General features: G+C 55.1%; 2 protein-coding genes across 49 annotated transcripts in view; one reads left to right on the top strand and one right to left on the bottom strand.

Moving 5' to 3' along the window:
• Positions 1-1,489: 1,489 nt before the first annotated feature.
• Positions 1,490-5,734, top strand: LOC102122644 (uncharacterized). Its single transcript, XM_015442755.3, is given in 6 exon segments — positions 1,490-1,702; positions 4,910-5,422; positions 5,424-5,523; positions 5,526-5,633; positions 5,636-5,712; positions 5,714-5,734. Coding segments are annotated over 6 exon segments (1,032 nt in total).
• A 9,777-nt stretch (positions 5,735-15,511) lies between these two features.
• The window catches only part of BANP (BTG3 associated nuclear protein), a 128,165-nt gene continuing 123,772 nt past the window's right edge, over positions 15,512-19,904 (bottom strand). For 43 of the 48 annotated variants that reach the window (XM_065536793.1, XM_074026640.1, XM_065536786.1 and 40 more), the window contains one exon: positions 15,512-16,176. In XM_065536793.1, coding sequence (XP_065392865.1) covers positions 16,105-16,176 — 72 coding nt within the window. In that variant the 3' untranslated portion in view covers positions 15,512-16,104. The remainder of the gene's footprint in view (positions 16,177-19,904) is intronic. The other 5 variants (XR_012428676.1, XR_012428677.1, XR_012428678.1 and 2 more) reach the window with 1 other exon arrangement.

The raw sequence follows: 19,904 nt of genomic DNA, 5'->3' as shown, positions 1-19,904 counted from the left end.
TGAAGTCTCCTGAAGCTGTAGTCTTGCATCAGCTAGAGTTGCAGCTCATTTGAAGGCCTGACTGTGGCTGGAGGAGCCACTTCCCAGGTCACTTCATCACACACTGGCCAGTGGTGCTGCTGGCCAGAACTCAGTTCTCTCCAAATGGACCCTGCCACAAGGCCACTTGAATATACAGCATGGTGGCTGGCTCCCCTCAGAGTGGATGACCTGAGAGACCAAGACAGAAGCTGTGGTGCCTCGTACAGCTCAGTCACAGAAGTCACACACTGTCAGCTCTGCCATGTTCCATGGGTCACATGCATCAGCCCTGAGTCAATGTAGGAAGATGATAAACCCCAGGAGGTATGGGTCAGTGGGTTCATCTTGGAGGCCACAGAGCTGTCCCAGCGCTGTCCCAGAGGGGGATTCAGTGACAGGGCCAAAGGGATTCCAATGACTCAACCCGAGGATGACCAGATTAGACAGGACTGATCAGGCTAAGATGATGAAAGGCCGGCTGACATGACACATGGGACAGGCCCCGGGCCAGAGTCCCTGGATTGAAGTCTCCACCCCAGCACTTCCCACCTGGGGTTTGGGCTTCATCCATCGGCAAGGCAGAGATGATAGCGAAACCCAGCCTTCCTCCCACCTGTGTGCTGGATGATCAAAGGAGCAAACAGAAAAAAAAAAAACAAACAGGAAAGTGCCAAAGAGTCACACGATTATCATTTATTTTTGTTACTAGAATGATAAATCCCTTTAAAAATAAACAGCTTTCTTGGATATAATTAACATACTATACATTTCACCTATGCGAAGTGCACAATTCACTAGTCTTTAGTCTATTCAGAGTTGTGTGACCATCATCATTATAGAATAAGGTCTGATTGATGCTTGAGAGCTGACGATGATGATGATGATGATGATGGAGATAGAGTCTGCTCTGTCCACCAGGCTGGAGTGCAATGGTGCTATCGTAGCTTACTGCAGTGTCCACCTCCTGGGCTCAAGTGATCCTCCTGCCTTAGCCTTCCGAGGACTCCAGGCATGAGCCACCACACCCAGCAGATTTTTTGTTTTTTTAGTAGAGGTGAAGATTTGCTATGTGGCCCAGGCTGGACTCAAACTTCTGAGCTCAAACGATCCTCCTGCCTTGGCCTCCCAAAGTGCTGGGCTTATTTTTAGACCATAATGAAAAGTTCCAGTTGATGTTACAGGAAGTGAGCCAGGGAACGCTTTACCCCCAGGCTCTAGGAACCATCAAGGTCAGGCTAGAAAAGGGCATCGGCAAGAAGGGGTGTCTGGAGGTGTTAGGGCTGAGCTCTCTGTACAGAGAGAATTCCGCTGTGTGGAGCAGCTGCACTCACTTACGGGTGGCTGGGTATGAGGGCTACGGCCTGTCCTCAAGGGTCCCACCTCTTCCCCAACTTCCTGGCATCCTAGTCAAGATTCAGGGGGTGGGACTTCCCCTGGAAACCTGGAAAGCAGGGAGCACCGACTGCCCATGGACGCCAGGAAGGAGGGAGCGTTGCCGCCCGTGGACCCTGAGAAGGAGGGAGCGTTGCCGCCCGTGGACCCTGAGAAGGAGGGAGCGTTGCCGCCCGTGGACCCTGAGAAGGAGGGAGCGTTGCCGCCCGTGGACCCTGAGAAGGAGGGAGCGTTGCTGCCCGTGGACGCCGGGAAGGAGGGAGCATTGCCGCCCGTGGTCCCTGGCTGCGTGCCCTCCCCTTAGCTCCTCCACCCAAGAGGGAAGTCGAAGCTGTTTTTCCAAAGCTCTTTCTCCCCCACCTCCCCCAGCTTCCCTCTAAGAGTTCCTGCTGGTGTCCTCCACCCCCAGTCCACCATCCAGGAGCCAAGAATTCGTGGCAGACCCCGAGCACAGCTCGCCAAATCATTCGCTCATTGTTAGACATCTGGGGTTTTCAACTATTTGTTTTCATAAAAGACACTCTAAATGCCCCTGGGCAGTGGCTCCTCTGGAGCTCCAGTCCGAGAACCTCGGGTGTGAAATTCTGTTCTCAGCTCCGCCCCTGCCCAGGCTGCTCTACCATCCCACGAGAGGCTGCAGTTGGAAGCCCCTTGACACCCCAGCCTCCGTGGGTGTGAGCATCCCCAGCACCCAGACCTCGGCTTCTCGGTACCGTGTTCCATTCAAAGTGGCCAGGACTCCTGGGAGAAATGGCCAGCTCCAGTCTGGGAAGGGAAAACGCCAGAGGCTTATAGGAGATCGCGACCCTCCGGGGCTACGAGGCCGTGCGGGAGCACTCAGGAGCCTGCTCGATGGGGGGCGTGGGGGGTGGGAGCCAAGGGTGCCAGGAGATGGCCTGGGGCACAAGTAGCCCTACAGCTCAGGCTCAGACAAGCAGCTGGAAGCCTGGCGGCGCATGGACGTTCCCACGGCTTTAAAGGACGCCCCACAGAACATGGATTAATCATCATAGAGAGAGAGGACAACGTTGCAGGGGAGCCTGCAGACGCAGCATCAATAAAACCGCAGGCATTCATGTCACCAGAGACGGCCCAGGTGAGATTCTACACCCCCCGCCAGGACACCCACAGAGCGCAGCCTCACCCCCTGCTGTCCCTGCCCACCCAGGATCTCATCACCAGGAATCGAGAGGCAGGCCCAGCCGAGGGTATCCTGCAAAGCAGCCTGAGTGCCCACAGCGTGGAGGGGCCAGGAGCCGGAACAGGGTGACACAGATGGAGGAGAGAGGGCAGCTTGGGGCAGGGCATGATGCCCGCAGATTCCCCTCTCAGAACCTCGTGGGGACAATGGCCAGGCTGCAGTGCGGCCTCGCATGGACCTGTCCATTCCCCGATTCTGACGGTGCTGAGGGCTTGCGAATGTCCCTGTGTGCAGGAAACACAACCCAAAGAGCTGGCTGTGCAGCCCCCCACGGGCCTCTCCCAACCTGAGCGGCGCCCTCCTGGCCACTGTCCACTGCTGCCCGAGACCCTGCCCCAGCAGAAGGCACAGGCTGGGGCGGGCCTGCAAGAGTGAACCAGGTTGGCGAGGAGGGGCCTCCCAGGGCCGACGCATCTGAGCAGCACCCTGCAGGAGGGGCAGGCCCCTCATGCCCCAGGCACCGTCACAGGGCCTGCGATCTCATGCATTCGAATGGTACTGCATGGGCCAGGGTGTCCCAGGGGATCCTGTCGGGTGCCCTCCTCAGCTCTTCCACCTTCCACAGTAAGTACTTCGACAGTATGGCTCATGGTCACCCCAAGTCCCCGAGAAGGAAAGAGAGCGATGCCATGGAGATGGGAGGCCAGCCCTGCAAAGGGCACCATAGTCCTGGGCACCACCTCTCCTGGGGAATGGGGGCTTGGGCACCTTCTTCTCCTCCTTCCTCCCTCCCTCCTCCCTCTCTCCCTCCTCCCTCTGACTTGCACCCCCAAATTGCCAGTATCACCCCCTCCCCAGTTGCAACAACCCCAAACATTCAGACATTGATTTGTGTTTCCTGCATGGGGGCAGAAACCCTCCTGTTCCAGAACCGCCGGGCCCCCACATTCCCCCACGGACAGGGACCCATCTCACTCCCCCCACCCCCATTAGCCCACAAGGCTCTGGCCCCCACCCCCATGGCTGCTTGGTGAAATGACAGCCCCGCTCTGCCGGGAGCCGGGGAAGAGGAAGGGGCTGGGGAAGGGAGTCCAGCTAGGGAGCCCTGTGAGCCCCTCTAGGAGCCTGGCCCTGGCTGGAGAAGCACTGGGATGAAACACACTTTATTCACGAGGGCACAGGATTGCCATCTGCAGTGCTTGTGCTAAACTCCAGCAACGAGCAGATGCAGGCTTTCCTCCCTGGGTCAGCAGCCCGGGGCCTGGAATCAGCTACGCCCACTGCACTGAGATCAGCTTTGAAAAGCCCCCATTGCAGACCTGCGGCAAAGGGTCAAAGGCCAGGGGAAGCTGGAAGCTATGCTAAGGCTGCTCTGCTATGATCAGCCTGGCCTGGGGCGTCCTGGGGGATTCCTCAACCGCCTCCTAGACCCCTCCCCCACCCCCAGTATGAGGCCCTCACTCAGGCATGCCTGGGCCCTGGAGGCGGAGAGCCTGGGACTCCACGGAGAAGCCGTGCCCTGCGCCCACTCGGCCTGGCCGGGAGCCCGGGCCCTGTGTGGTCACACCCGGAGGGCCTCACTAGCAGCGGCGGGGGCAGACTCTGTGGGGGCACCCCCTGCTCCAGCAGGGCTGGCCCCAGTGGGGTGGGAGCATGTGGTGGAGGGCATGACCTCTAGGAGAAGTTTGGCTGGAGCAGCCCTGGGGGGCAACCAACTGCCGGGCAGGGGCTCCGGTGGCCCATTTCCCATGACAGGCGGCCTGGACGGGAGGGAAGCGCAGTTTCCACCACCTGAGCCCAGCTCCCAACTCCGGGCGTTCAGATGGGCTCGTGGCCACCAGGCTGTGGGTCCGAGGCGGCAGCCGGCAGGGTCTGAGGGCCACCAAAAGGGAAACGTGTCCCAACTCAGATCCCCTGGCCATGGGCAGGCAGCCTCGGCTCACTCCTCTCCTCTGGGTCCTTCGCCCGCAGTGACAGCTCCGCACCCAGCACCTTCCTGTGTAAGAAGTCAGGGTGTTCGAGACGAGATCGAGGCTGAGCTGGGCCTTGTGTGGCTCCTGCTCATAGGATCCTGGGGGCCGTTTCAGGAAGAGCCTCAGGACAGGGAGAATGCTCAGTCTCCCGGCTGCCCCGCCGGGCAAGAGGGTCCGGTGGTGGAGGGAATCCAGGGGGCGTGGTCCTCACCCCACTGTCAGCGCTGGCAGACCCCAACACTCATCCCCCAGCCCCAGGCACACAACCCGCGCTGCCGCCCCTCTCCGGGCCCTGCCGCCCCTCTCCGGGCCCTGCCGCAGCGGGTGTGTTTGGTGCTGCTGGGGTGGAGTCTGGGGCCAGATCCCATCGTGAATTTGACAGAAAAGGAAATGGGCTCTGAGAGCAGGTGAGGCTCAGCCAGGGCCCCGTGGCTCTCACCCAAGGGCTGAACTCCAACCTTCCCAGCCCAGCTCTGTTTCCCGAGCTGTGGAAAATGCCTCTGTCCACCCGGCCTGGCTGGGTAGTGCCTGCTTCCCCGACACCAGCCACAGGCCGGCTCCCCAGTCCTCTGTGGGACGGTTGCTGGTCTCTGTTAAAAACCCCCCGGGTGACTTGCATGCCGCCAGGGCCTGTGCCCCCGGGAGACACTCTGGGGAGGGGTCACAAGGAAACCTCAGTCCAAGCTGCCCAGCCAAGGCCGGGCATGGCTGTGCCAGCACAGGAAGGCAGGGAGGGGTCTCCAGGGCAGGCAGCTCTCCCCTCGGCCCAGTCCCCTCTGTGAAGTGCTCAGCCCAGGCGGGAACGTGCTTCCCACTCAGCCTCCTCCAAGCCGCTGAAGGTCCCGCTGGTTCCCCAAATGACTTCTGTCCTGAGCCGTGGGCTCCTGACCACGCCACCTACCTTGCACGGCCCGAACAAGAGTCTGCGCCGGGGACCCCGCTCGGGAGGGGCACAGAGGAAGCCAAGGGCCCACACAGGTGAGGGGGTCTCGTGTCTGAGCTCACCCAGCCCAGGCTCAGCAGCAGCCTCAGAATTTCCTGGCATCTGCTTGCCTGTGTTGCAACCCAAGTGGGGTGTGCGCGCCGCCTGAGAGGGAAAACACTCGGGACGATTATGTAAGCGCTTTCCTCCCCAGCACAGGGCCGTCTTGGGCACATCGAGACCAGACCATGTGCAAAAGCACTTCGGGAGAGTGGCAGGAGCTGAGCTGCCTGAGAGGGATTAACCCCTTCCGGGATGCTGGTGGCTCATCCTGGGGAACATGGGACTGGTCAGGATTGTAGCACGCGGAGGGGTGAAGTGTGAATGTGGAGGCACCGGTGCTGTGTGATTTCCCACAAGTTGTCTAACCTCTCTGTGCCTTCATTGCCTGACTCGGCTGTTTCCAATGCAGCTGATTTTAACAGCACCTGTTTCATGAGGCCACAGCCAGGATTCTGGAAGGCAAAGCACAGAAAGCCCTCAATGCGGTTTGAGGCTCCAGGCAAGGCTCAGCTGACAGTAGCTGAAAACAGCAGTTCCAGCCACAGAGTTGCCCACCCTGCCCACCACAGAACGTACAAGGATTTCCAGCTTTGCTCGGATTTGTGGGGACCACTGGGTTTGGACTCTAGGAAAAGCTCATTTGCCTTTGGGCAGAAGCGACCGGAGCTGGAGTCACCAGAGGTGGGGGCAGGAACCTCTCGTTGGCTGATGACCTGGGGAGGGGCCGTCTGTGTGGGGCAGCACTGGACGCAGACCTGTCGATACCTGTGAAACCTGCCAGGCTGAGCCGCCGTCCAGCAAGCGAAGAGACCACACTGGACCACAGCGGAGTCACTTGGCCAGCCCCCCCCAGGTCCCCATAGCCCTCACCTGTGTCCCAACTCCGAGCAGGCGGCCGACAGTGCACCCTGACAAGGCACGTGCGTACCATCGGGGACACCTGCTTCTTTAAAGTGACCGGATGGTGCCCAGGACCACAAAAACCAGTCTCACGGCAGGGTGCCCAGCCTCCTTCTCCCTCCGCTGTTAACATTTTTGCCATGATTCCAAAAATGAAGCTGCAGCTGAAAATAATTTCTTTTTCTTCTATAGCCCAAATGAATGATGGTGTAGAGATTTTCCCATCATGAGAACTGTGGACTCCATTTGTAGTAGGCCCAGGGGGTGACATGTCTGAGGTTGGGGTGCCTTGGGGCCAGAGCCCAGAGGAGAACCTACGTTGGCGTTCTAGTAACGTGAACTCTCATACGATCTTCAGGACAGCAGAGGCAGCGGAGACGCCAGCGGGCAGGGAGAGCTGGCCCGGCCAGCCCCTCAGGAACGAGGTTCAGTCCTATTCTAGCTCAAAATGATAAACCTCATCTCAGATGGCTGCTTGTGACTCCAGGAGACCACCAGGCCCCGGTGACAGCCAGAGCGGTACCCAGTATATCAATCCTGCCCACCTGCCTGGCGTGGCTGGGAGACGCGGCCGGGTGCTCTCTCTCTCCCTCCTTCTTTCACTGCTCCCTGAAGGCAGCATCTAAAGAGGCTGAGGCTGTCCTGTTGCTGCCCTGACCTCTGGGGAGAAGCCCGCAGTTCTGATTACGGACCTCAGACGGGGAAGCGCACAGGAGGCCTCGGGTGGCCAGGCTATGCTGCTTCTCCCTGGACGGGCAGAGCTGGCCCATAGGAGGCACTTCACAGGTGACTAAGGAGGCACAGACCTGAGGCCTGGGGGACTGCAGTGTCCCGTGGATCCCAGCTGCCGGCTATCAGGCCCACGGGTGGGAGAGCCAAGGGAGGGGCTCAGCTGGGCAATGGGATGAGAGCGGGCGGGGACACTGCTGGGAACTCCCTTCACCGCAAGGCCAACAATGTGCGTAAGCGAACAGGGCGGGAGAGCTGCGTGTGGCCTCAGGCAGTCACTCAGCCTCTCCGCCCGTTTTCCTGGTCTGTAAAATGGACCGAAACGCCCGCCCCCGTGGTGTTCTTTGGGCAGTTTCTATAAATGCTTGGCCCAGCCTCCCCAGCACATGGCTGCTATCTGGGGTACTGTTCTGTTATTTTCATCCCTGCCCCTGCTGTTTGCTTAGACTTCCCCTGACTCCAGTGAAATCAGCCTCCACAGGCATTTCGTCAGCCCCTTGTTCGTCCATGACACGGCTAGGCAGGTGTGCCCAGGGGGTCTGAGGCTTTAACGGACTTTAAATGTATGTCCCTGCAGGAAACAGGTTTCTGTACAGCCCGAGAGCAGCCAGGTTCGGGGCTTGAGGGGCAAAGATCCCAAGGATGCTGGAGCCAGGGATGGGGCTGTGGTCACGGGGCTGTGGGGGAGCGGGGAAGGAGCGCCCACCCTGCCAGGACCTCCCACAGCCGAGTCCACCTGGGAAGCCAGCCTGCAGGGCCTGGGGTGGGGGCACAGGAGCCCACCCAGCAACACAGGGGTGACCCGGAAGTGGACAGAGAACCCCAGCGGCTCTATCACAAGGCCACACACGTGACACACATCTCCCGGGACCGGGACTCCGGCTATGGAGGGCCACTTATAGAAAGGAGCCCTCTCCTTACACACAGTTTGCTACCCTTGGTTTCAACGCTGTGCCAAAGTTCAAAATCAGGACGGATTTCCTCCCCACACTGTGTGTAGAAATGCCTGGTGTTCTTTAAACGTGTGATGTCGCTTCCCCACTGGGTGACTGGTATCGGTTTGGCCACCACACTCACGGCTGCTGGATCCCGATGGTCTCAGATCAAACCCCCCAGGGAAGATGGGCTGGGCAATCCATCATCCATGGCGAGCCTTCGAGCCAGATGCAGTCAAGGTCTAGTCTGACTCCAGGACCAGAGATGGAGGGGAGCTTGTCACAGCCCCCATGCCATTCTGCTGAGAGGCACCCCTGCCCAGTGCCAGGCCGACGTCTACACCCTCCTGCTGTTCCCACCAGCCGAGCTGACCCACTTTCCATGGCCACCTGCCGCCAAGCACCCAGAGAGCTCGCTCTCGCCCATCTTCCCGCGGCCCAGCTGCTGGGGGAGCCAGGCGGACACCCGCCCACGTGGGGGAGCAGAGGGAGGCGAGCATGGGGCGGTGGGTAAGTGGATGTGGCTGAGGTGCCTGTGGGGTTTCTTTTGATTGCTCTGGCTGCTGGACAGGGAGGCGTCCCCATCAGCGGAGTGGAGGTGGGGAGGTGATGCACAGGTTCAAGGCAAAGGGAAGGGAAGTGGGGCCGCCAGGCGGAATGAAGAGGTCGCCTGGAAGCCTGTGGTTTCACAGCAAAAATGCAACCAGGTGTGTGCTGCCTCTGCACATCTCAGGTCCAGGGCAGGCGAAGGTTCATATCATCTCAGTTTGGGGCTTTGTCTAGATGAGTCCTCGGAGGTGCGAAGGGGTGAGGGTGTGTCCATGCAGAGGGGAGCCGTGGGTCTGGGCCCCTGGCCCCGCTGAAGGAGGGGTCAGGGGAGCCAGCTACAGGGGAGACGGCAGGGCAGGGGTCAGCGCAATGTGCTCTGCAGTCCACAGATGCGGGACGGGGCTCCCTTAATTTAGGTCTTCTTTAACCTCTTTCAGTCAAGTTTTATGGTTTTTTTCCCCATAAACACTTTTCGCATCTTTAACGAGTTATTTCTTGACATTTCTATATCTTAAAGCTTTTTGAACGGTGGCTTTTTAAAGTTTCCTTTTTGCGTGACCGCTGATGACAGAAACGCAATGACACCTCGTATGTTGACTTTGATCCCCAAAAACGTGCTGACGTCTCTTAATAGTTCTGATATTTATCCCTGGGAAATATTTTAGGTTATCTTTGGGAATTGTTTGGAGTTTTCTAGAACACAGTGACATCACCTGCGAATAGCGAGTTTTGTCTTTTCGTTTCCACAGTGTGCCTCTGGCTTGTTTCCTTTTCTTTCTCTGCTCCCAAGACCTCCACACAGCTGAACAGAAGCTGTGAGAACGGCACCTAGCCCCGCTCCCGACGTTGGGGACGCGTGCTGTGGCCGCAAGGCTTCTGTGGAATCTCTTGATCGAGTCAAGGGAATTCCCTTTTTTATTTTCTAGAATTCCTTTTTTTTTTTTTTTTTTGGAGACAGAGTCTCACTCTGTCACCCAGGCTGGAGTGCAGTGGCACGATCTCGGCTGATTGCAACCTCAACCTCCCAGATTCAAGTGATTCTCCTGCCTCAGCCTCCCAAGTAGCTGGGATTACAGGCACGCACCACATGCTTTGCTAATTTTTGTATTTTTAGTAGAGATGGTATTTTGCCACATTGGCCAGGATGGTCTCAAACTCCCGACCTCAAGTGATCCGCCCGCCTCGGCCACATTTTCTTTATCCAGTCTCTCACTGATGGGCATTTGGGTTGGTTTCATGCCTTTGCTATTGTGAATAGTGCTGCAATAGACATACACGTGCACGTAAATTAGTTCAGCCATTGTGGAAGACACGTGTCAGTTCCTCAAAGATCTAGAACCAGCAATACCATTTGATCCACCAATCCCATTACTGGGTATATACCCAAAGGAATATAAATCATTCTATTATAAACATGGCAATTTCCACAAAAATCTCTGCTTGGATTTTCACTGAAATTGCAGTGAATGCACCATTTAGAGAAAAATGATCATCTTTATGATATTGAGGCTTGCATTCACCAACAGGCTACATGCCACCTCCAGTTTGTTTGTTTGTTTGTTTTTTAGGTTTTCTTCACTTTCCTAATATTTTATAGCTTTCTGTCCCAGACATCTTTTGTTAGATTTGTTTCTACATAGTTGAAATTTCTTAGTGTCTATAATAACATTTGTAAGTGATTATTACTGTTTGTTTCTGGAATTTAGAAATATAGTTTTTTGTATGTTGGCCTTGTGGGCAGGAATCTTGTAAATTCACTTATTAACGGTTTGCTTGTGAGTTCCTTTGGATTTTCTTCACATATAACCATATCACCTGTAAATACTGACAGCTTCGTTTCTCATTTTAAAGCCTTTTAAGCCTTTTTTTTTTTTTTTTTTTTGAGACAGAGTTTCACTCTTGTTGCCCAGGCTGGAGTGCAATGGCACAATCTTGGCTCACCACAACCTCTGCCTCCTGGGTTCAAGTGATTCTCCTGCCTCAGCCTCCCGAGTAGCTGGGATTACAGGCATGTGCTACCACGCCCAGCTAATTTTGTGTTTTTAGTAGAGACGGGATTTCTCCATGTTGCTCAGGCTGGTCTTGAACTCCCAACCTCAGGTGATCCACCTGCCTCAGCCTCCTGAAGTGCTGGGATTACAGGCATGAGCCACCGCACCCGGCCCTTTTAAGCCTCTTTTCTTGCCTTGGTGTGCTAGCGCGTTGTGGTGAGAGGCAGCCATCTTTGTCTGTTACATCTCAGGGAGTGGCAGGGGGTGGTGGGGGCAGCTCTCCGCTTTCCACCCTTGAATGGGCAGCTTGTTGTAGATTTCTTATAGACACCTTTGATCAAATTAAGGAAGGTCCTTTCTATTCCTGGTTTGCTAAAGGTTCTCTTAACCCATTTCTGCCTGAGGTCGCCTACTGCTTGGCAATGAGCTCGAGCAGTAGGATATAAAGAACTCCCACATGCTTGGCGTTCCAACAATGGAACACTAGGCATAGTTCATCATGAATGGGTGTTGAAGTTTACAAATTACTTTTCTGCATTTATTAAGATAACCATATAGTTTACCTCTTTTGTTAGCGTGATGTAATACATTGACTTTTAAAATAGTATACCAACTTTGCATTCCTGGACCTAACTTGATCATGATAGATCATCAATGTCACTGGATCAGGGTTATTCATATTTTGTTTAGGGTTGCTTAGGATGTTCAAGAGAGACACTGGCCTGGAGTTTCTTTTTTTCTTTGAAACATCCTTGTCGGATTTTGGTGTCAGGGTTATGTTGCCTCATAAAACAAGATGAGAAATGAGAGTCTCGTGTTTTTTGTTTTTTTCGTAACAGTGAGATGCTGAGCCTGGAGTTTTTCTTTGTGGCAAGATATAGGTAAGATTTCCGAAAGACAGGAGCTAGTAAGATGTTCCGTTTCTTCTTATAGCAGTTTTTTCCCCAGTAATTTGTCAATTGCATCTAACGTTTCCAACTGACTTTTGAGACAGTCTCAAGTTTTTATGTGTGAAGGGTTTGTAGATTCTGACATTGTAATTTGTCCCTGCTCTCTTTTCTCTGACTAGTGTACCAGGGCTTTCTCAAGTGTACCAGTCTTCTCAAAGAATCCTATTTGGTTTTGTTGGTTGTATCTACCCTACATTTTGTGCCTCATTTCATTAATTTTTCCTTGTCTTTAAGCTTTTCTCTAACACAACTGTCGATATTCCCCGAGTTTTGACCAACTTGCATTTGTTATTCAATTACAAATACTTTCACATGTCCAGTTTTCTTTCTTATCTGACCTAGGGGTTACATAAATGTTTGTTATTTAATTCCCAAACATTCAGGGATTTTCTACTTTTCTTCTCATTAATTTTTGCCTTAATTCAATTTGGTCACAAAACACAGTCTGCAAGCTGCCATCCTGTGGTGTTGAGGTGGATTCACATTCTAGTGGGTGGCAATTTGGAGAAGAGCATGTTACCTGAGGTTGTTGGGTGTGACATTCCTCACACGTGGCTTGGATCAAGGTGTCCATCACCTTGCTGCAGTACCTTGCATCTCTACAAACATTTTCTATGCCTTGTTTCTGAAGTGTTTGTCATAGTGAATTCCAGGACTTAAAATTGCACGGTCCTTGCTGGGCATAGTGGTGCACGCCTGTAATCCCAGCTACTCAGAAGGCTGAGGTGGGAGAATCACCTAAACCCAGGAGGCAGAGGCTGCAGTGAGCTGAGATCGCACCACTGCACTCCAGCCTGGGCAACAAGTGCAAAACTCTGTCTCAAAACAAACAAACAAACAAACAAAAAACACAAGGCCGTGCGTGGTGGCTCACGCCTGTAATCCCAGCACTTTGGGAGGCCAAGGCAGGTGGATCACGAGGTCAAGAGATTGAGACCATCCTGGCCAACATGGTGAAACCCCATCTCTACTAAAAATACACAAATTAGCTGGGCGTGGTGGCGTGTGCCTGTAATTCCAGCTACTCGGGAGGCTGAGGTGGGAGAATCACTTGAACCCGGGAGGCAGAGGTTGCAGTGAGCCGAGATCTACCACTGCACTCCAGCCTGGGAGACAAGAGTGAAACTCCATCTCTAAATAAATAAATAAATAAATAAACAAATAAACAAATAAATAGCACAGTTCTTCCAGCCTTTTTCTGCAGGGCAATACAGGGGCTTTAAAACAATTCACCTCCCTTCGTCCATGGCCCAAGTTACACAGTAATGTTTTCCAGTATTTTGTTTTTAAAGTTTCAATGAAACAATTTATGTATGTATTCTCTTTGTCCACCGCTCCATCTTACTCCAGGCACCTCCCCTGGATTCATACTCCTGCTCTTGAATAATATTCCTAACAATTCTCTGTAAAGAAGGTGCCATCAGAAATGATTTTTTTTTTTTTTTTTTGACAGGGTCTTGTCCTATCACCCAGGCTGGAGTACAGTGGCATAATCATAGCTCACTTCAGCTCAACCTCTTGGGCTCAAGCAATACTATCGCTTCAGGAACTCAAGTAGCTGGGACCACAGGTGCGTGCCACCACACCCAGCTCATTGTTTTTGTATTTTTTTTGTAGAGATGGGGTCTCACTATATTGCCCAGTCTGGTCTCTAACTCCTGGGCTCAAGCAATCCTCCCACCTCAGCCTCCCAAAGCGCTGGGCTTATAGGCATGAGCCACCACACCCGGCCTCAATTTTTGTTTATAAATTTTTGTTTACATACCACCTAATTCTTTATTTTTGTAATTCTGAGAAAATTTATATGCCAACAAATTCACCCTTTTAAGTGAAGGATTCAGTGACTTTCAGTGTAGAGTTGTGCACATGTCACCACTAATTCCACAACATTCTAATCACCCAAAAAGAAACCCCCTGCCCATTCGCAGTCACTTCCAATCCTGCCTCACCCCAGTCCCTGGCAACCACAAATCGGTCTCTCTGCAATTGTCTTTTTTGGACATTTCATATCAATGGAATCAAACAGTAAGTGGTCCTCTGCACATCTTCATTCAGCACAGCTCCTCCGAGTGCTGGCCGGGCTGTGGCACGCATCCGTGCTCCATTCCTTCACGTGGCTGGATTGACGTCCCATTCTTTGGAGACTGCTCAGCACACCTCTGTGTTCTGTTCACGTGGCTGGATGACGTCCCATTCTTCGGACAGTCGGCTTTGTTTCTCCCTTCCATCTGCTGATGGAAACCCAGGTTGCGTCTACCCTGTGGCTGGTACGAGCCGTGCTGCTAGGCACATCTAAGCATAGGCGCACGTGCGAGCAGCTGTCTTGAGGGCTCCGGGGTGGATCCTATGAGTGGAACTGCTGAGTCAGCTGGCAGCATGTCACCAGCACCTTGAACAACAGGTTCACTGAAGACCCAGCCCCAGACCGAGAGCCCTCTCCTCTGCGCCAGTGGCTCCCCCTCCACTCAGCACCCAGTGGGTGCCCACGCCTGCTGCCTTGCTTTCATCCCATCACAGCACCCAGTGGGTGCCCACGCCTGCTGCCTTGCTTTCATCCCATCACAGCACCCAGTGGGTGCCCACGCCTGCTGCCTTGCTTTCATCCCATCACAGCACCCAGTGGGTGCCCACGCCTGCTGCCTTGCTTTCATCCCATCACAGCACCCAGTGGGTGCCCACGCCTGCTGCCTTGCTTTCATCCCATCACAGCACCCAGTGGGTGCCCACGCCTGCCTTGCTTTCATCCCATCACAGCACCCAGTGGGTGCCCACGCCTGCTGCCTTGCTTTCATCCCATCACAGCACCCAGTGGGTGCCCACGCCTGCTGCCTTGCTTTCATCCCATCACAGCACCCAGTGGGTGCCCACGCCTGCTGCCTTGCTTTCATCCCATCACAGCACCCAGTGGGTGCCCACGCCTGCTGCCTTGCTTTCATCCCATCACAGCACCCAGTGGGTGCCCACGCCTGCTGCCTTGCTTTCATCCCATCACAGGCATCTGTCCTTTCTCTCTGGCTGCTGTCAAAATGATCTTTGCCTGTGATACTTGCACGTGTCGAAGCAGAGACTGATGTTCGTTTTTCCTACTTGGGGTTCTGTTCTACTTCCTGAATCCTTGAAATGCATCTTCCTTCTGTTTTCTCCATTCTCTCCTTCTGGGATTCCAGTCAGATGCGTGTGGATTTGACATTCTACACCCCGCCTCCCAGCTGGTCCCTTCTGCCTCCTGGAGAGCGGCCGTGCTCCGGTGACCTCCCGGGAGGCCTCGGCCCGGCTCCTTGTGGCGGCCATCTTCGGAGGCGGCCCCCCAGCGATAGAGACACAGAACCCAAGAGCGCAGCCCCCCTTTCGAGGGCAGCTCATCCTAGACCCTCACCCCCAAGGGGACCCAGTCCAGGCTCCCGACGGGGTGGGGCAGGCTGGAGCCACCACCGTCTGGATGGCAACGCGGAACTCCTCCCAGAGAACGCACAGAGAAGCCCTGCTCTAAGTCGGCGAACCTGGCTCCACGCAGGCCCTTCCCAAGCCCCCAACGCAACTGCTGCAACGGTGTGGGTGAAGCAGGCCAGGCCTGGCTGGTCACCAGAGATTCAAACTGCCTCTAGCACTTCTATTTGCAGGTATTTTCTCTGCCTTAAAAAAATTTGTAAGTAGTAGGGTCTGCCCCTGTGGCTGCAACTTTCTCTAAGGACCCCAGGACTGTGCCTTCTGGAGCTGGCAGCGCTCTGTGGTTTACGAGAACAAGACGTTCCGTAGCTGTGTCCTAAACCACGTTTCCCCTCGACAGCCACGACACGGAAACAGAACTCAGGCTGTCCCGGGGCGCCCACACCTACTGTCTGCACAGTGGAGAGGGTAGCAGCGTGGCCTGAAGCCCAGCAAGCCCAGCCCCCCAGGAACAGGCACTCTGGCGAACCGTCTCGCAGGAGGAAGAGCGTAAGGCTGTTGTGGTCATAAATACATTTTATTTAATTAGAAATGCATAATTACAGTGTTTGAGAGCATTTCCCCTAGAAAAGTAGGTCAGCAATACCCCATCGGAACCGAGAGCTGGCTTTGCAAACACCTGCCTCATGACACTGAACAGAGCACACAGCAAAGGGCTCCTGTCTCATGACAGTGGACAGAGCACACAGCAAAGGGCTCCTGCTACTCCCCTGGGATTTTTTTTTTCAAATTTTCTTTTTTGTTACAAACACCATAGCAAATTAAAAAAAGCTGTTTAAACAGAAAAATATCATAGTTCTTGATTTCCCGCGCATACGCGACGCTCTCCGCACTGTGCCTCCCCTCCGTCCTCCGACACCAACAGCATGACTCAAACGAAAGGTCTCCGGCTGGGGGCGGCGGCGACTGCTCTTTCAGTTGATAGGGCGCTCTTCCCCGCGGAGGCAGCAGCCTTCAGACGCACTTCAGCAGAACCCGTGCAGCCGCTGCCTGTGCTGAGGCCGAGAGAGCAGGGCGCATGGGGGCCAGGCCATGGGCGGAGCCAGCGAGGGGCTCCTGGTGCCGGGCGCTCCTCGTACCGCGGGCACCGCTCACTGGATCTGGATGGCCCCGTGCTCGAGCTGCATCTCCGGCTGTAGCGTGGGCTGCAGGGCCTCAGCCGTCTGCAAAAGGGAGAAAGGAGGAACTTTCTAGAAAAATACCCAGCACTGCATGGCCAGGGGGTGTCATGAACAGCCAGCAACATTCAGGCAGAATCAGAAAGAGCACACAGGAGCGCGAAGGAGCCCTGACGGCCCCAAGGCTCACCCGACTTGGTACAGAACGCCTCTCCCCCAGCGGAAGGACGTGCCCACAGGGCAGCTCCGGCCCATCCAGGCCCCGGCCCGCCCCCCACATGGCCTCGGCCACCGGCCGGCGCAGCAGCTGCTCCTGCCTCTCCACCCGGAACCCGCCGCCTCACTGGGAAGTAACCCGAAAGTAGAGAACATCCTGGCCCTCCCTAAGATATTTCCCTGAAGCTGCAGGGACCATTTTGCCTTCCTATAAACACTGTCCCAATGTTTCAACAAAGGATTTTCGGGGCAGCTATGTTTCTTCCCTCAAAGTTAAATATGAGGTCTGGTCAATGAGTTACAAATATTAAAAGGACTTAAGTACACAATCACAGCTTTATCTTAAAATGAGTTAAAGGCGGTTGGGTGCGGTGGCTCATGCCTATAATCCCAGGACTTTGGGAGGCTGAGGCGGGTGAATCACTTGAGGTCAGGAGTTCAAGACTAGCCTGGCCAATACAGTTAAACCTCGTCTCTACAATAAATACAAAAATTAGCCAGGTGTGGTGGTGCACACCTGTAGTCCCAGCTGCTAGGGAAGCTGAGGCAGGAGAATCGCTTGAACCCAAGAGGCAGAGGCTGCAATGAGTCGAGATTGCACCACTGCAATCTAGCATGGGCAACAGAGCCAGACTCCGTCTCAAAAATAAATAAATAAATAAAAGTAAAGGAAAAATATATAATCTTGGAATAAGTCACTCATCCTCCAGCTCAGCCACACGGAACATGCCCCAAGTGGAGGAGCCCACTCTAGGGCTTCCATGCACACACTCCCAGAAGCTTCAGCTGGAGGGCACACAAAGGAAGAGCCAGGAGAAGCCACGAGCCCACGGCCAACCCCACGAGAGGAAGACACCTGGTGACTTCTACTATAGTTAAGGTCCTGCTTCATTTTTTAGAGATAGGGTCTTGCTCTGTTGCCCAGGCTGGAGTGCAGTGGTGCAAACACAGCTCACAGCTGCCTCGACCTCATGGGCCCAAGTGATCCTCCCACCTCAGCCTCCCAAGTAGCTGGGACCACCAGTGCGCACCACCACACCTGGCTAAATTTTTTTGAGATGGAGTCTCACTCTGTCACCCAGGCTGGAGTACAGTGGTGCAATCTTGGCTCATTGCAACCTCTGCCTCCCAGGTTCAAGCGATTCTCCTGCCTCAGCCTCCCAAGCAGCTGGGATTACAGGCACCTGCCACCATGCCTGGCTAATTTTTGTATTTTTAGTAGAGATGGGGTTTCACCAGGTTGAGCAGGCTGGTCTCGAACTCCTGACCTCAGGTGATTGGCCTGCCTCAGCCTCCCAAAATGCTGGGATTACAGGCACGAGCCACCGTGCCTGGCCCCAGCTAATTTTTTTACGTTTTGTAGAGATGGGGGTCTCGCTACATTGCCCAGGCTGATCTTGAAGTCCTGGGCTCAAGCAACACCCCTGCCTCAGCCTCCCAAAGCACTGGGATTACAGGCATGAAACACCACACCTGGTCTAGGTTGTGCTTTTTCAAGACAAATGTCAAATGACACTCGATATACTGTTTCCTGGATGGAGAAGGGGCCTTCCAGGGTAGGATGAGTGGTCAGTGCAGGGACTGTCTCCTGAGAGCCCAGCCACAGCTGGGAAGGCCTAATGGGAAGGGGTGAACCTGAGCTGGAATGGAGGAACCACACCAGGGCCTGGGGAAGGGGCGAGCCTGAGCTGGAACGGAGGAACCACACCAGGGCCTGGGGAAGGGGTGAACCTGAGCTGGAACGGAGGAACCACACCAGGGCCTGGGGTGGGTGGCTGCAGGCCACAGGAGGCTGGGGTAGGGGGGCCACTGCCTGGGATGCAACGCTCCTTCCCCCGGACAGCTGGAAAGGCAGCTAGGGACCAGGGTGGGTGAGGACAGTGGGGCACAGGTCTGGGCTGGCTGGGAGGGACTCACTTGCCCTCCAAGGATGGTGGCCAGACCCATGTTCCAGGCAGAGGCTGGTGGAGGCACTGCCCCTGCTACAGATGGTTCAGGGAGCCTATGACACCCGCAGGCCACCCTGCATTAAGACAAGTGTCTTCCCTGCAAATAGCACCCCCCTACCCTTCCAATCCACTGCTCCAGGGAACAGGCCCCACTCTCCACTTTGAGGATTGGCCACCCCCACAGGCCAGCGACCTGCCTTCCCTCCTAAGGGAACCCCATCTTCTCAGAGCCAGGCCCTCACAGCCGAGTCACAGGTTTTCCTAGAATTAGCTCATGTGTGTGACCCTGCTCCGACCAACGGAAGATGCCAGGCCATTCCCGAGCGTTGCTGGGGTGGGAGCTTCAGTGGATAAGGAGGCTTAACCAGAAACCCGTTTCTGTTGGGTGCAGTCACGCCTGCAGGGCCACCAGGAAGGCCTTCGGTCACTTCCCAGTGGGGCAGAGCTAGCCTGAGGACAAGCTGAGATGGTAAGGCAGAGAGCTGTGCAGCTGGTGACAAGCTACCGCACCCTGCAGCTGCCTGGCCTCGGATAGGCAAACCTGCTCACCACCAAGTCCAACCACACTGGGGTTTTCTGCAGGGAAAGCGGCCCGTTAAGCACACTGTCTTCCTTCGCTGTTACGATGGATCCTAATTAAATCATTCACCTGGGGCCTGCCAGGGAGGGCATGGTGACAGAGAAAGCTTAAAGGAAGCTAGGGGTGTAAACACCAACCATGGGACACAGGTTTCTTCAATTGTGAAATCTGGAAATGACCAGAAACTTATAATGCAGCAGAAGCTCTCAGGCATGGCCCCCACATCTAGATTCCCAGGCGCGGACCTAACTGCCCTCCTGCAGCGCTCCTGTCTGGAACAGCACAAGGGGCCGCCATGTGTCCTAGCATGGGCTGACCACGCCTCGCTGTTCTTCACGGGCAGGTCAAGGTTCACACCACATAAAATAAGCGCTGCTCAATGAGTTTGCCTTCACCATCCCACCCACCCCCCACCTCCCGCCTGCCCATTCTGTGCCCATGACTGTCATGTGCTACCAGCCCATCTCCAGTGGGGTCAGCGACAGTGTAGAACCAAACACCATGCAGAGTACAAGGCATGCCCGTGCAGGGGCCACCACACCCATGGGCACAGAGTACAGGGCGTGCCTGTGCAGGGACCACCGCGCCCATCGGCACGGCAGGAAGGCTCAGGCTGCAGGAGGGGCCAGGCCTTCTACAGGACATGGGCCCTTAAACTCTGGGCCCGCAGCTGCCATGCTGTGAAGACGACGTGAGTGTCAGGCGAGCACTGACACCGTCGCGTGGCTGCTGCCACTGAGGGGCTGCAGAACTGCCCAGCCGGGCGACCTGCACACCCTGGTGAGCGTGGGCTCTACTGAGCCCAATTCTTCAGCAAGCGCCTCCTGAGGAGGACTCCACTCCTCCCGAGGGCTGACGGGCACACCCACCCTCAGCAGCGCCCGGGGAGCAGGGAAAGGCTGCTCAGACATCTAGGATTTTAATTCTAAGCATTGAAGATGGATGGCATCAAGACACAGGGGGATCACCAGTGCTGGGTCCACAGGAAGGAGAGGAACAGACCCAGAGACAGCAGCCAGAATGTTCCC

Source organism: Macaca fascicularis, chromosome 20, assembly GCF_037993035.2.
Source record: "Macaca fascicularis isolate 582-1 chromosome 20, T2T-MFA8v1.1".
Lineage (NCBI taxonomy): Eukaryota > Metazoa > Chordata > Mammalia > Primates > Cercopithecidae > Macaca > Macaca fascicularis.
The sequence above is the reverse complement of the archived record's forward strand: the minus strand, read 5'-3'. Positions and strand labels throughout refer to the sequence as shown.